The following is a 17,641-nucleotide window of genomic DNA, read 5'->3' on the forward strand; positions in this document are numbered from 1 at the left end:
AGTATAGAGGTACTCGAGAAATAAAGAGAATGGGAGACAACTTGGAACTTGGAAGTGGCTATACTTGCCGTTCTCGTTAAAATTAACAAATTAGAGTTTGTTAACTTTTTAATGGAGAGAAAAAATATTAACTTTCCAGAAACTTACACTTAAGGGACCAAAACGGATCAATGATATATTTAAGGACTACTTTAAACCTACTCCAAAGATAAGGAACCATTTGTGTCATTTTCTCGCCTTTGCCCATCATTTACAAAAGTTTGTCGAATCAGCTTCTACTGGACTTATATAGCCTATTTGGCCAAGCTTCTCGGGAGGCGAAAAGTGTTTTTTTTCTTTTTCCAAAAGCATTTTTCCTCCCTAACTTGAGGTGTTTGGCCAAGTTTATTTAGGAAAAAAAAATATTTTTGGGAAAAAAGTTTTAGAGAAGCAGAAAAAAGTAGTTTCTTTCCAAAAGCAAAAGCAGAAGTAATTTTGGCTTTTCTTATTACCTAAAATACCCTTAACAAAATATAATATATACCAAAATAACCCTTGAACCTAATACTTAGAATTAATTTATAAATATTTCTTCTTATTTTTTAGAAAACTTTCTAATATATAGTGACTTTAGGGATGAATGCTTTTATATTTGTTGATTTTTTTTAAATATATTTAACTTATATTAAAAGAATTAAGTATTTTTTTAATTTTATTTAAATAAAATGTTTATTTTAATTATTACATGTAATAAAATTTTTTTGAGATTATTTATTTACTTATAATATTAATTATTAAGTAAATTTATTCATGTCTTTATTCATAATTTAACACTTAAAAGCCCTTTCTAAAAAACTTGGCCAAATATAAATTATTTCTGATTAGCCAAATGCACTTCTAATCTTATTTCTCCGGCCTGGCCAAACAGGCTATTTGAACCTTTCTTTTCTTTCTGCGAAACTCCGGCGCATTGAACTACACCGCCGGGAATCACTAATTAAAGGTCCGATCAGATCCCGGAGATCGATCCGAGTAGAAAAATGGATACTGGCGAAGATAAGCGAACGCGAATCCCGTTCAAGGAAAGGCCTGAATGGGCCGATGTGAAGCCCGTTCCGCAAGACGACGGGCCCTGCCCGGTGGTTCCAATAGCCTACACCGAAGACTTCTCGGAAACCATGGATTATTTCCGGGCAATCTACTTAGACGACGAGCGGTCTCCACGCGCCCTTCAGCTTACTGCTGAAGCTATTCCGTTAAACCCTGGAAATTACACTGTGAGTCTCTAACTGCAATTTCTCTTTCAGTTCTTTCCTTTTGGTTTTTATAATGCAGTATTTTGTGAATTTAAGTGGGATTATTTTTGTATTAATTGGAATTTTTCGTGTATAAAAAAGGTAAAGTTGCATCTTTGGCGTAGAATTGGAATCTGAACTTAAATGTTAATGGAGTTTTGTGAGATAATTGCGTCGGAGTTTGTATAGTCCCTCTGTTTCATTTTGTGTGCCTTAATTTGACTGTCTACAAAGTTTAAGAATGTAAAAAGACTTTTGAATATTGTGGGCACAAAGTTGTAGGGTTGTTAATTAATGGGTAATTTCATGTTTAGGTATGGCAATTCAGGCGAGTTGTGCTGGAGGCACTGGGTGTTGATTTACATGAAGAATTGAAGTTTGTTGATCGCATTGCTGGGGAGAACACAAAAAATTATCAAATATGGTAAGTTGAAAACTCCACACAGGTCCCTTCTAAAGTAAAGGTGATGGAAAGTGAATACTTTGTTGACAAGTGATTTATATCATGAATCAAGGTTAACAGAGATAACGTGATGAAACTGCTTCAAGTTGATGGGATTAGACAGTACACGAGCTTTCAACTACCAGATACTCCATTATAACATATAAGACGAAAAAACGATAAGTAGAGACACTCGATTATTGAGTTCTGAATGCCCATCGTGTGGTAGAAGGAGGGAAATCATGAATTAGTGGTGAATTGGTCATTTTTAGTTAGTTAGTTAGTGCCATAGAATTCCAATCTATTAGAAATTAAAAGTAATGACTCTAGCACAAGGATGAACAGGCTTCATTGGGCTGAGAGATAAGGTGAGACATGCAGCTTTTCTATGAGATGTGCATGTTTCAAAGAAATTGCAGAACTTTATAAAATGTATTGTATTTATGTTCTTGGAATATATAGTGTTTATAATAAATATTCATTGGTGAGGGGGGAATGATTGTCTTTTACCCTTTTCAGTATCTATGTATCTGCATATTATACTTGACTCCATGTTTTCCTTCACAGAAAAGGGAAGTGGGGAAGTTTGTTCCTCCACACAAGTTATTCTTGTTCTGTTGAATTCTTTATTTTTATCTAATTATAAATATGTGCACAATGGTCGAAGTTCTTCATAATAGAAACTTACAGGCATCATAGACGATGGCTTGCTGAGAAGCTGCGAACTGATGCTGTGACAAATGAGCTAGAATTCACCAAGAAAATATTTTCTCAGGATGCAAAAAATTATCATGCTTGGTCCCATCGGCAGGTTGTCTTTCCATCCCTTTTCTCTTTATAATACCTTTACCTGTTTAAAAGAAGCTCTTTCGCATGAGTGTATTTCATGTTACTAAAATCATGATCTAGATTATTCAGGTTCATGGAATTGATCCAGATCCTAGATAGAACTGACAAGTTCATGGAATTGACAAGATGCTAAAGTCAATTGGAAAAGTCCCCAGGCTTAGTTCAATTGGCAAGGGTTGAGACTTGTGACTTAGGTCACAGGTTCAAGCCCAAAGCCATGCAAATTAAGCGTAGAATTTAAACGGAGAAGGATAGAGGGACATACCCATTATCCTCGAGTTTTGAAGGTTGTGGTTGGTCCCAAGGATCGGCCTCAGACAAATTTCTTCGTCATCCAAAAAAGAAAAAAAAAGATAGTAAGGTCACAGTAGGGTGACATATGATCTTATTACATCTTAGGATCTCATGACAACTCATTACATTATTTTTGGGGTTTTGCTTCATTATTGCGTAAAACATGTAATCAATCCCAATTATATCTCTCCCTCTAATAGTGTTGTCAAATGTCGAAAAACTTTAAAAAGCCCCAAATTCTTCTTTGACTTCACAAGTAAGTGTAATTAATGTAATAAATTTCATTAAAAGCAAAGGACAAAAGATGCCCGTACAAAAGAAGTATACCAAAAAAATAGGAAACCTTACAAAAAGACATATTTTCTATGAATGCCACCCAATCATCTATACATAAGGGAACCTCATGGGTGCTCCAAAAAACAATAAGTGAAAAGGGTCTATTCCCCAAATAAATAATATTTTTCTCGACTCCATCAAAAGCTCTCCTATTTCTTTCTCTCTCCATATGGTCCACATAAGTGTAGAGGAGCAACATCCCATGCTCTGTGCAGCTGCGTCTTCTATTCCGACTCCCGAAAGCCCAACTAAACATTGTGTCTTTCAGGGTGCCCGACATTACCCACTCCATCTCAAACCATCTCAAAATTTCCCACCACAAAAAGATGCTATTCAGTGCAGAAGAAGGCGATTCATATCTTCTCCCGAGTCTTTAGACATAAAGCACCAACTTACACAAGTAATCTTCCTCTTCCTCAAATTTTTCGTCGTCAAAATCACACCTCTTGTAGCTAGCTAAGTGAAGAAACACACCTTTCTCTGTACCCTCGGGATCCATATTGAATAATGTGGAAAGACTAGCTCCTCCCCAATTAAGAGCTTCTCATAATAGGACTTAACGGAAAAAACGCCATTATCCCCGACACCCTATCTCCATGCATCATATTTATCTTGTGAATATTTTTGATTATGAAATAATCCAAGCAAATTTTGATATTCTTCTACCTCCCAGTCTTGCAAGTACCTCCTAAACCTCAAGTACCACTGCACTTCTTCCGCTTGGAGGCTCCATAATCGATGGACCAACATCTTCTTTTGGCTTGGAATTGTCACGACCCATTTTCTAAACAAGCCGAGACCGGCACTCGATCACTAAACCTGATCGAGCGAACCATCTCTGCTTATTCAATCTATTATAGCTCCACACTTTATATGCAACAAAGCAATACTCTAACCAAATACTCTTGATTAATTCAAATATTTAAATAAATCAACTCCAAAACTTTATTCATAGTAACTACTGAATTATTGCTAAGTTATTATAAAATAACATATGAATCTCAACCCAATGACTATGTCTATGAAGCCTCTACTGATAAACTGACGCACTGCTCAGGACATGAGATTTCCTGGTCAGTTCTCTAGATAAACAAAGAAATAGCTAAATGAAAATGACTCTAAGAATACTCCACGAACAAAAGCGGAGCTCACCAATATCACTGGAAGGGAAGGAAGTCCTAACTCGTAACCTGCTCACCTGCAAATCTGGTTCCTACGTTGTACCGCAGACCAACGTAGGTTCCCAAAAGAGAACGTCAGTACCATCCACTGTACTCAGTGAGTCTCAACAACAGGGGGAGAAACTTTAATAACATATACATTACGAGCAAAGGTTCTAAATGCATGTAAAACATAAAGTTTATAAGAATAATTCTAAAATAATTGCATAATAGCAATTTATGAATATTCTAAAAGAAATTCTTTTCTTTTTCTTTCTTTAAAAAAAAATACTTCACTTTATACTTTGGGAGTTCCAACTATCCTGACTTAATTCTGTCTCAGTCACCGTGTGATCGGCACGGGTTCGATCCCAACCTGATCGAATAGGTCCAATCCACGAGGTGCCACTCGCTTCATGGTTCTCAGCGCTCATGTATCATACCTTAGCATGGCTAAGTAAATTCTCAGCAACGAGACCCTCGGCTCGTGTGCTCCCTACTTTGGCACAGGTAGTTTCAGGAAGTCAACGCCTTGGTCAGGACCCTCGGCCTGGACGATGACCCCTTCTCAGAATAACGGATACTCCCCAAAAATCTTTTCTTTCTAAAACTTCTTCCTTGTGACTTTTTCAAGTCTAAATCTTTTCTTTATAGAACATTATGTACATGCTCATATTGGTGCCCTTAAATGTAAAGCATGACATAAGAATGAAATAAACATATAAAAATATTTCTAAAGACTCTTTCTTCTTCATAATCTTCAACATGAAAATAGCATATAAGAATAACACAAAAATCTGAAAATTTAAGCACATATAGCATAATAGATCATCTAAACTTTTGCTAGAACAATTCTTAATTAATGGGTACTCACTCGCTCTAATTAAATAAAGATAAACTCTTTTAAGCAATTCATCAAACACCTTGTATGCGTGCTTTTGTGAGTTAAACCACTTTAGTAAAGGGTTATATCAACTCACCTCAATACTCCTTGGGCCAATATGTAGACTCCAGTCCAATTTATACCTGTCAAACAATCGTTTCTACAACAATCAGTGTATTTTAATCAATTTTAAAGTACTACACCTAAATATGAAATCTATTGTTGATATAGAGGGAGAAGGGAATTAACTATTCTATTTTTACCTATTACTACTGTAGAGTAATTGACAACAGGGGATTTTACATACCTGAGTTCAAGAATTAGTGATTTGTAAGAAACCCTAGATTTTTCCGTTGCCTGTGTGATAAACGAAGTCTCTGTTTCGTGAGCGAACAATTCTATTTTTTTTTTTTTAGCTTTTGCTTTCCGTCGTTCTGCTGCCTCTCTTTTAAGGTTTGGAGGCTTTTGTTTCCAACAACCCTTCTTATGGGCTTTTAAGCCTTTTTTTCCTTTTTTTTTAATTACTAATAACTAATGATACCTTTTTTTTTTGAAATTTAATAATATTAAAACTATTAACATTTTCTTAATTGTATAACCAATTATATATATATATATATATATATATATATATATATATATATATATATATCACTATAGGCAAGATAAAAATAATAACAATAGTAATAAATTAGTTCTATAGTTAGCGTGTCTCGAATCTTTTATAAATTTGGGGTGTGTTACAATCTTCCCTCCTTAAAAACATTCGTCCTCGAATGTTGCTAGGGCCTTATTCTTAAGTTAACAATCATTCCTTAGGTCCTTGAACCTCTTAATTTTTCTTAGCACTACCCACTCTTCCAAGGGACTCAAAAATTTGGCTAACTCCCTAAATTTTCAAAAATTTCGGCAGAGTTTCCTTTGTAACTTGGACTATCCAAAACAAATCCCTGTCACAAATACCACTACTACATCAACAACAACCAAATATACCATAACAGGCCATTCATAGGCACCATACGCAGCTCATAAATTAATTACTCACACTCCGGCAAGGAGGTACCACGATAACTAACAAGAATCTAAAGCACAACAACTCTAGCACAAGTAAATCACTTTAATGAATTAAATATACTATGGCATAAACTAAATTACTACAACAACTAAGTATAACCTAAGAAGGACATAAACACTTGCTAACTTGTATTAATAAATGAAATATAAATGTCAAGTCAAACCTAGGTTCACATACCTTGTTACTCAAATAAATAAGGATACTTCTTCCTCATATCTTCCTCGACCTCCCACGTAGCTTCTTTTGAATCATGATTACTCTACAAAACTTTTACCGACGCTAAATCTTTTGTTCTTAACTTTCTTACTTGCCTATCGAGAATTTCTATAGGTACCTCTTCATAAGTCAAGTCTTCTTTAATTTCTATGGTATCGACAGGTATTATATGCGACTCATCATGAATGTACTTTCTAATCATAGACACATGAAAGACAGGATGAACAGAGGACAACTCAACGGGTAGCGCTAGCTTATAAGCCACGTTTCCCTTCTTTTCTAGAATTTCATAAGGTCCGATAAATCTAGGGCTAAGTTTCCCTTTCTTACCAAATCTCATAACTCCTTTCATTGGTGAAACTTTCAACAACACCTTATCACCAACCATGAACTCTAACTCACGATGCCTCTTGTCAGAATAAGACTTTTGACGACTCTGAGCCGCTTTAAGTCTTTCTCTAATTAGCTGAACTTTCTCCAAGGCCTCACAAACAAACTCTGAACCAATCAACGGCACCTCTGTTGGTTCAAACCAACCCACCGGAGACCTACATCTTCGCCCATACAATGCTTCATAAGGAGCCATATTAATGCTGGCTTGATAGCTGTTATTGTAAGCAAATTCTATAAGTGGCAAGTGATCATCCCAATTTCCTCCAAAATCTATAACACACGCACGCAACATATCTTCGAGAGTTTGAATGGTCCTTTCTGCCTGGCCATCGGTCTGTGGATGGAAAGCAGTGCTTAAATATAACTTGGTACCTAATCTTTTCTGCCAAAAATGCGCCGTGAACTGAGGGCCTCTGTCAGATATGATTGAAACTGGAGTACCATGCAATCGGACTATTTCCTTGATGTACAACTGCGCATACTGCTCTGCAGAATCTGTCGTCTTTACTGGTAGGAAATGTGCGGACTTTGTCAGTCGATCTACAATAACCCAGATTGAATCATGCTTACGGTATGTGCGAGGTAGACCTACTACGAAATCCATATTAATCATCTCCCACTTCCACTGTGGTATCTCTATGTCTTGAGCTAGGCCACCAGGCCTCTGATGCTCGGCTTTCACTTGCTGACAATTTAAACATTTAGCCACATGATCTGCTACTTGTTTCTTCATGCCTTTCTACCAATACAACTCTTTCAAATCTAGATACATTTTGGTAGCACCTGGGTGGATAGAGTATCTCGAACTGTGAGCTTCCTCCATTATGGCCTTCCTAAGACCACCTACATCAGGCACACATAACCGATCATTCAACTTCAAAACTCCATCACTTCCTAGAGTGAAGGCAGTGATTTCTTTGTTCCTGACTCCTTCTTTTAATTTCACTAAGTACGAATCTTCGTCTTGCTTAGCCTTAACATGCGCAACAAGGGAGGATTGCGCTAAGGCATAAGGAGTTATATCTCCTTCTTCGGTCTCATTCAATCTTATTCCATCATTTGCTAGTTTTTGAATTTCTCGACCCAAAGATCGCCTTTGTTCTGCAAGATGGGCCAAAACGCCCATTGACTTCCTACTAAGTGCATCTGCTACCACATTAGCTTTGCCCGAGTGATAAAGGATATTGATGTCATAATCTTTCAATAGCTCGAGCCACCTTCTGTCTCAAATTTAGTTCTTTTTGCTTGAAAATGTACTGGAGGCTTTTGTGGTCTGTAAACACTTCAGAATGCTCGCCATAAAGGTAATGTCGCCATATCTTTAATGCAAACACCACTGCTGCAAGCTCCAAGTCGTGTGTGGGGTAGTTCTTTTCATGATTCTTTAACTGCCTGGAAGCATAAGCAATAACTTTTCCATTTTGCATAAGAACACAACCAAGACCCACTCTGGAGGCATCACAATACACTGTGAAACCACCCGAACCTGTCGGCAAGGTTAACACAGGTGCAGTGGTCAACCTCTTCTTTAACTCTTGAAAACTCTGCTCACAAGCGTCTGACCATTGGAACTTGACTGCTTTCTGAGTCAACTTAGTTAATGGAGCTGCAAGTAAGGAAAACCCCTCCACAAACCTTCTATAGTAGCCAGCTAACCCCAAGAAACTCCTGATTTCGGTTGGCGTTGTCGGCCTAGGCCAGTTCTTGACTGCTTCTGTCTTCTGAGGGTCTACTTTTATTCCTTCACTAGATACCACGTGGCCTAAGAACGCCACTGACTGCAACCAGAACTCACATTTTGAAAACTTGGCATAAAGCTCATTCTCCTTCAAGGTCTGCAAGGCCATTCTGGGGTGTTCTGCATGATCTTCCTTGCTCTTAGAGTACACCAAAATATCATCTATAAACACAATAATACAGGTATCTAGGAATGACTTGAAAACTCTATTCATGAGGTCCATGAATGCAGTTGGAGCATTTGTCAACCCGAAGGACATCACTAGAAATTCATAGTGCCCGTAGCGAGTTCTAAAGGCTGTTTTAGATATATCCTCTTTTCTGATTCTCAACTGATGGTACCCCGACCTCAAGTCTATTTTTGAAAAGTACTTTGCACCCTGGAGTTGATCAAATAAATCATCAATTCTTGGCAGTGGGTACTTGTTCTTAATGGTAACTTTATTCAACTGCCGATAGTCGACACACATTCTGAGAGACCCATCTTTCTTCTTTACAAACAGGACCGGGGCACCCCACGGCGAAACACTCGGTCTGATGAAACCCTTGTCAAGAAGGTCTTTCAACTGTTCTCTCAACTCATTAAGTTCTGCTGGAGCCATCCTATAAGGAGGTATAGATATGGGCTGAGTGCCTGGCATGAGATCAATGCCGAAGTCTATGATTCTTTCGGGAGGAAGTCCGGGAAGGTCATCTGGGAAAACTTCTGGAAATTCTCTAACAATTGGCACTGACTGAAGAGCCGATGGTTCTGATTCTGTGGATTAATAATGTGAGCCAAATAGGCGAGACACCCCTTACCGATCATTCGTTGTGCCTTAAGGTAAGAAATAAACTTACCTACAAGCGATGCTGAACTACCCTTCCACTCTAAGACTTCTTCATTTGAAAATTGGAACCTGACTATCTTAGCATGACAATCTAACATGGCATAGCAGGAAGACAACCAATCCATACCCATGATCACATCAAAATCCACCATTTCTAACTCTATGAGATCGGCTTTGGTGTTGCGACCTTGGATTGAAACTATACAACCTCTATAGACTCTGGTGACTTTCACTGACTCGCCAACTGGAGTAGATACTAGGAATTGCTCACTAAGTTGTTCAGGTTCTAGTCCGAGGTTAATTGCAAAGTATGGAGTCATATATGAAAACGTTGAACCTGGATCCATTATGGCATAAACATTATGTGAGCAGACTAAAAGTATACCTATAATAACTTCGGCAGATGCCTCTGCACTCTGACGATCAAGTGTAGCAAACAAACGGGGTTGTCCCCCTCCCTGAGTAACTCGATCTGCACCTCTGCTTGCCCCCTGCCCGGTCTGATTATGAGGACCACGAGCCTGAAATGGTGCAACTGCGGTAGCTGAGGAACTAGAAGGACGAGTTGATCCACCACTGAAATTACGTCGCAACTTTGGGCAGTTGGTCTTTATATGACCAATGTCTCCACAATGGTAGCAACCATGAAACCCGAGCTTGCACTGACCTGAATGTTGCCGGTTATATGTTCCACAAATACCTTACTGGTGTGAATGTTGCTCAGTATGACTCTGGCTATGTGAGGATGATGTCCTAAAATTCTGGTTCTGGCGAGACTGATTTCCATAACTCTGAGTACGTCTGAAAGAAGACCCACCACCTGACTGATGACTGGACTGAGCTGGTGCTAATGACTCCTTATTAGAGGAATCCCTTCCACCTCCGCTGGATGTACCATTAAACCTGCCCGTTGTACGGGCTTTCTTGTTATGCTCTTTTTCTTCTCTCCTTAGTTGTCTGTCTTTCTCTAAGTGCTTGGCAAATCCCACAACAGAGGAGAAGGCTTCCATCCCTACTGCTGCAGCTGATGTCGTATCCTTAATGTGGTAAGCTAAACCGCCCACAAACCTACGAATCTTTACTTTTTCAGTCTTAACCATGTGAGGAGCATGCTTAGCTAACCTTATGAATTCCATGTAGTACTCTTGCACACTTTTATTCCCTTGCTTGAGCTGTTCGAACTCTGTAGCCTTAGCTTCCCTATCCTCTTCTGGGATAAAGTTAGCCATGAAGGCCTCTTCAAATTCTTCCCAAGTAGGCGGACCATCATCTTCATCTCTTTCCTTTTCCCACATCTCAAACCAAGCGCCAGCCACATCTCTAAGCTGGTAAGCAGCCAGCTCCACAACTTTGTCATCAAATACTTTCATCACTCGGAGGGCTTTCTTAACACCCTCCATCCATAACATTGGATCTTCATCAACTATAGAACCATGGAACACTTGAGGACTCAACTTCAGAAATTCATTCACTCTTGAGGACTCAGAATTATTCTGCCTATTTGTTTGAGGTGGAATCTTATCTCTTTTCTCGTTCTGGTTAGCCATAAAGGCCTTAAACATCTCCATAGCACTGTTGACTGCATTGAACATCTGACCCACCTTTGGGGATATAGTTGTTTGAGTCGGAGCTGCTGTTGGGGTTGGCGTTGGATCCTGAGGTACTTGCTCATCATGCTCCACCCCTTCTTCATGTTCAACTTGGGGTACTTGAACCCCCCTTGTGGATTTACCCTTCCTTCTCTGAGTTCGAGCCTTTTTAGTTATGCCTTGAGCCACAATAGTAGCAATAGTTTCTTGAGCAGCATCCTGAGTGTCGGTGTCAGAGTTGCGAGTACGAGCCATTTCTGCGAGTTTTGGAGAAAAGAATACATTAGATAATTTCTTAGAGGTAGGCTCTACTGCACGATCTAAAGTATGAAAAAAAAAGATTTTTCCTAAATGCTTGTAGCCTCCTGTTTATAAGTATGACGCGCTTCATACACATAAACAAGACTCTACTAACACGGCTTCATAGACCCCTAGGACTCCATAAACCTGAGGCTCTGATACCAAGTTTGTCACGACCCATTTTCTAAACAAGCCGAGACCGGCACTCGATCACTAAACCTGATCGAGCGAACCATCTCTGCTTATTCAATCTATTATAGCTCCACACTTTATATGCAACAAAGCAATACTCTAACCAAATACTCTTGATTAATTCAAATATTTAAATAAATCAACTCCAAAACTTTATTCATAGTAACTACTGAATTATTGCTAAGTTATTATAAAATAACATATGAATCTCAACCCAATGACTATGTCTATGAAGTCTCTACTGATAAACTGACGCACTGCTCAGGACATGAGATTTCCTGGTCAGTTCTCTAGATAAACAAAGAAATAGCTAAATGAAAATGACTCTAAGAATACTCCACGAACAAAAGCGGAGCTCACCAATATCACTGGAAGGGAAGGAAGTCCTAACTCGTAACCTGCTCGCCTGCAAATCTGGTTCCTACGTTGTACCGCAGACCAACGTAGGTTCCCAAAAGAGAACGTCAGTACCATCCACTGTACTCAGTGAGTCTCAACAACAGGGGGAGAAACTTTAATAACATATACATTACGAGCAAAGGTTCTAAATGCATGTAAAACATAAAGTTTATAAGAATAATTCTAAAATAATTGCATAATAGCAATTTATGAATATTCTAAAAGAAATTCTTTTCTTTTTCTTTCTTTAAAAAAAAATACTTCACTTTATACTTTGGGAGTTCCAACTATCCTGACTTAATTCTGTCTCAGTCACCGTGTGATCGGCACGGGTTCGATCCCAACCTGATCGAATAGGTCCAATCCACGAGGTGCCACTCGCTTCATGGTTCTCAGCGCTCATGTATCATACCTTAGCATGACTAAGTAAATTCTCAGCAACGAGACCCTCGGCTCGTGTGCTCCCTACTTTGGCACAAGTAGTTTCAGGAAGTCAACGCCTTGGTCAGGACCCTCGGCCTGGACGATGACCCCTTCTCAGAATAACGGATACTCCCCAAAATTTTTTTCTTTCTAAAACTTCTTCCTTGTGACTTTTTCAAGTCTAAATCTTTTCTTTATAGAACATTATGTACATGCTCATATTGGTGCCCTTAAATGTAAAGCATGACATAAGAATGAAATAAACATATAAAAATATTTCTAAAGACTCTTTCTTCTTCATAATCTTCAACATGAAAATAGCATATAAGAATAACACAAAAATCTGAAAATTTAAGCACATATAGCATAATAGATCATCTAAACTTTTGCTAGAACAATTCTAAATTAATGGGTACTCACTCGCTCTAATTAAATAAAGATAAACTCTTTTAAGCAATTCATCAAACACCTTGTATGCGTGCTTTTGTGAGTTAAACCACTTTAGTAAAGGGTTATATCAACTCACCTCAATACTCCTTGGGCCAATACGTAGACTCCAGTCCAATTTATACCCGTCAAACAATCGTTTCTACAACAATCAGTGTATTTTAATCAATTTTAAAGTACTACACCTAAATATGAAATCTATTGTTGATATAGAGGGAGAAGAGAATTAACTATTCTATTCTTACCTATTACTATTGTAGAGTAATTGACAACAGGGGATTTTACATACCTGAGTTCAAGAATTAGTGATTTGTAAGAAACCCTAGATTTTTCCGTTGCCTGTGTGATAAACGAAGTCTCTGTTTCGTGAGCGAACGATTCTATTTTTTTTTTTTTTTTTAGCTTTTGCTTTCCGTCATTCTGATAACGTTCTGCCTCTCTTTTAAGGTTTGGAGGCTTTTGTTTCCAACATCCCTTCTTATGGGCTTTTAAGCCTTTTTTCCTTTTTTTTTTTAATTACTAATAACTAATGATACCTTTTTTTTTTAAATTTAATAATATTAAAACTATTAACATTTTCTTAATTGTATAACCAATTATATATATATATATATATATATATCACTATAGGCAAGATAAAAATAATAACAATAGTAATAAATTAGTTCTATAGTTAGCGTGTCTCGAATCTTTTATAAATTTGGGGAGTGTTACAGGAATATTGTACAGGTTCGGTTATGTGATTCTCAAATGTTGTCCCTGCACCACCTATGCTCCCAAAAGCTTATTCTCCCATCCCCCACTCTGATGAAATGTTCTCATCAAACTCTTCCTATCCCTTTATAATATCCTCCATAAACCGCACCCATAGGGAAGTGAAGCATTTTTAGTGCTCCACCCCCTTCCAAAACCCCGTACTTCTCCACAATCACCCCTTTCAAAGAGCATCCACCTGTACCCGGAATCTCCATAACCACTTTGCTAGTAACTCCTTGTTGAAAACTTAGATCTTTTGTCTCCAGCTCACCCCAACACTTAGTAACAGACTCCCAATTACCTAAGTGAAACTTCATCTCCCCACTTGAGCTATGCCTTAGAAGTCCCTCTGAGGTTTTTCCAACTTTCGTATTACGCTAGGTGGAGCGTGTAACGAAGACATAAAATAAGTGGAGATGCTCGGCAGAGCACTCTTAATTAACACTTCCTTCCCCCCTTTAGATAAATATCTCCTTTGCCAACTTGCAAGCCTCTTTTCTACCCTCTCTGTCACCGGGTTCCAAACTGCTAGGTCGTTATTAGATGCTCCCAGCGGTAGTCCCAGATAAGTTGAAGGAAGATCCCCAATCTTACAATTCATCACTTGCGCTAGGACCTCTATATTCTCAACCTTGCTCACTGGGATAATTTCGCATTTTTTGAGGTTGATCTCTACCCCTTACACTACCTGAAACCAAGTCAACACTTGTCTCAGATGAACAATTGTGCTTTGTCAGCATCACAAACACTAAAGTATCATCCACAAACAAAAGATGAGACACCCTCACAATACTTTGACCACCAATCACTGCAAAAAAAAAAAAAAAAAAGCCTAAGTAACCCAGTCCCAGCCCTGACCATCATCCTTCTCAACACTTCCATCACTAAAATGAACAACATAGGGGATAACGAGTCGCCATGTCTCATCCTTCTCGAGCTACCAAAGAAACCACATGGATTACCATTCATAAGAACAGAGAACCTGGTTGTTGAAATGCAAATCTCGATCCATTTCCTCCATCTTGCACCAAATCCCATCCTCAACATATTGAAATCAAGGAACTCTCAATTAACATAATTGTAGGCCTTCTTAAGGTCCAGTTTACACAATATCCCCGTTTCTCCTAGCTTCCTTCTCGAGTCAACCACTTCAACCACTAGTGCTGCATCTAGAATATGTCTTCCATCCACAAAAGCATTCTGTGAAGTAGATACTGTCACATCCAATACGTACTTTAGTCTATTGGAAAGCACCTTAGATATAATCTTATGAATGATACAATTTAAAATATATGAAGTAACAGTAAATCAAGTTCAATAATCTTTTTGAATTTCTAATTCATATGCAAAGAAGAAAATTTAAAGTTTTTGATTTGGCAATAGAACTGGTTTTCTTGTGTTAAGTTCCTTATTTTCTTTACCTAAGAGTGACCTAGTGGTCAATGAAGTGGCTCTAAATCTTGGAGACCAGGGTTTAAGTCCCTCTAGATGACTCTTCCTATCTGTCTATGCCTTGGGGATAGAGTTACTCAGTACTTTTGCTGGTGGGAGATAGTAGGTATCTGGTGGAATAGTCGAAGTATGCACAAGCTAGCCTGAATATCACTACTTTTATCAGAAAAAGAAAGAATTCCTTGTTTCCTTTTCCGAGTTACATCGCAAATTATTCAGTTCATTTCTTTGACAATTAATATCTCACTTGGCAGCTATGTATATTGAGTAGTGTCGCTATCTTCAAGAGCCAGAGGTGGCTGCCTTAGCGCCTTGGTGCTGCATTATAGCGTCAGAGACGAAACGTCAACTTGCACTGTACATAGTCATTGTTTCAGCGCTTTACATGAGCCTTTAACAACACACTACCTATAAAAGCATAAACAATAGGGATATACACTCCAAAACTTTGTGCTGCTTACCTATACAATTTCAACTATACCTTTAAAGTCGATTTCCAGTCAAATCAAGATGATAAAAGCACAGACAAAGGGATTAATTAGTTTTATCTATTCTTGGGATAATCTTACAGTTCTGTGATCTAACCTGGAACCTGCGAAAAATGAGTTTGGATCCTACTTTTTAGTATTGTCTATTGTTTATTTTTCTTCTTCTCGAGCCGAGGGTCTTTCGGAAACAGCCTCTCTATCCTACTTTTTAGTCTGCGTACACTCTACCCTCCCCAGACCCCACTTGTGGGATTTTACTGGGTTGTTGTTGTTGTTGTTGTTGTTGTTTCTCGTTAGCAAACCAGAATACTGATCTTCTTTTTTCCTATTTATGAAGTGGGTCCTTCAAGCTCTTGGCGGATGGGAAAATGAGCTTGCCTATTGTCAACAACTCCTCGAAGATGATATTTACAACAATTCTGCTTGGAATCAGGTAATGATTGAACTTCTTTTCCGTTTTTTATGAGAATAAATAATTCTTTGATAGTAAAAGAAAAGGACTGAGAGGAACAAGATGTCCTCAACTGACAGAATCAGAAGGTATAAACAAAAAAATCTCCAAACAAGAAGCATATACCACTCCCTTGGGAGCTTTGTTAAAAGTATGCCTGAAAACGATAAGATGGCAAGAAATGGATTTTTCTCAATCTAAAGCTGGACGCGGAGTCTGTGCTGGAATCCTCTAGTGGTACCCAAAATACAGCACAGAACAAGCATAATACTCTTCCATAAAGCTTCTACTTCTTCATTGTCCCAAACCCATGAAATTTTAATGAGAAAGGACTTCTAGGGTTGACATATAAGTCTCCATATTTGCAAATAACCTCCGTCAAGTTCATTTGCTAAAGGATGCATAAAGAAGTGTGCATGAGACTCATTACCATGTTTACTTATTATATAGCAGCTAGGAGAAATGCACAGCAACCGAGTAGTGCTGCTTCTATTTGACGGTGTTCACTCATTTTAGTCTCGACTCTCAAGCAACAATTAGCTGTAAAAGTTCCATTCCTTTTTTGCTTTAGTTATTCTAAAACTCCTAACTGATATCAGTACCCCCTGACATTTTCAAAAGGAGCTCATCTCTAACAAATGTTTTATGACTATTAACTTTAAAAAGTTAAAAGGGTAAAAATTCCTTTGTGAAGGTAGTGTAGCTTCTCACTTTACTTTGTTTCTTGTAGAGATACTTTGTTGTGACACGATCACCTCTATTAGGGGGCCTAGCGGCAATGAGGGAATTAGAAGTGAATTACACAGTTCAAGCCCTCAGAGCTAGTCCGGAGAATGAAAGTCCTTGGAGGTATCTTCGTGGTCTTTACAAGAATGATACACAATCTCTAGTTGAGGATTCTCAAGTAGCATCGGTGCTTTTGGATGTTTTAACCTCCAAAAATAATCATGTGCATGCTCTGAGCTTGCTGTTGGATCTTCTCAGTCATGGTTTTGAACCAAGGGAAGAATTAAAAAGTGCAGTAGATGTTCTTACTCCACAGTCATGCTCTCCGGATTTACCCTTGGCGAAGAGAATTTGTTCCATCTTGGAACATGCTGATCCAATGAGAATAAACTATTGGAATTGGCGCAAAAGCACTATTCCTGTTCAATCAGCTAAATGCCAGAATACTGATAGGTTGGCTGATTTAAGCATGCAGGATAACTTGTAGTAATATTGCAATGATGTTGTACGAATATACAGATTCCCGTTATCTAATTCACTGAAGAAGTCACGTCGGACACATCTGCTGGGAAATAACTGAATGACACGAAGAACTGGAAAAACTGCGCCCGATTTCTTATTGCCAGTTTTGTGTTACTGTCTTAAGTTTGGGCCTGGTCTATTCCTCAAGTTTGGATGCATTGCTTATTTATGGTGTGGGTGACTTCCAATATACCAGAGGAAGGCTGGTAACATGTGCAATTTTAGCAACTTCTTGAGTTAGTTTAAAAGTTTAGTAGTTCTACTTTAATGAGGATATATTCCTGTGGGGGTAGTGTTGTACTCAGACTTGGATTTCATTTTTGTAATTTATCAAACGGAACGAAAATGTGACAACCTGAGCCTGAAAAGTTGGAGAATACAGCTCATTATCACTTTAATGCTATAAG

General features: G+C 38.2%; 1 protein-coding gene across 1 annotated transcript; it reads left to right on the forward strand.

Annotated features, from left to right (window-relative positions):
- Positions 1–871: 871 nt before the first annotated feature.
- On the forward strand, positions 872–17,635 carry LOC107814428 (protein farnesyltransferase/geranylgeranyltransferase type-1 subunit alpha). Its single transcript, XM_016639842.2, has 5 exons — positions 872–1,256; positions 1,589–1,698; positions 2,407–2,527; positions 15,873–15,968; positions 16,717–17,635. The coding sequence occupies exons 1-5, from the start codon at positions 1,020–1,022 to the stop codon at positions 17,197–17,199; spliced, it is 1,047 nt and encodes a 348-aa protein (XP_016495328.1). The 5' UTR covers positions 872–1,019; the 3' UTR covers positions 17,200–17,635.
- Positions 17,636–17,641: the final 6 nt, after the last annotated feature.

The sequence above is a fragment of the Nicotiana tabacum genome, chromosome 8 (assembly GCF_000715075.1).
Source record: "Nicotiana tabacum cultivar K326 chromosome 8, ASM71507v2, whole genome shotgun sequence".
NCBI classification, from domain to species: domain Eukaryota; kingdom Viridiplantae; phylum Streptophyta; class Magnoliopsida; order Solanales; family Solanaceae; genus Nicotiana; species Nicotiana tabacum.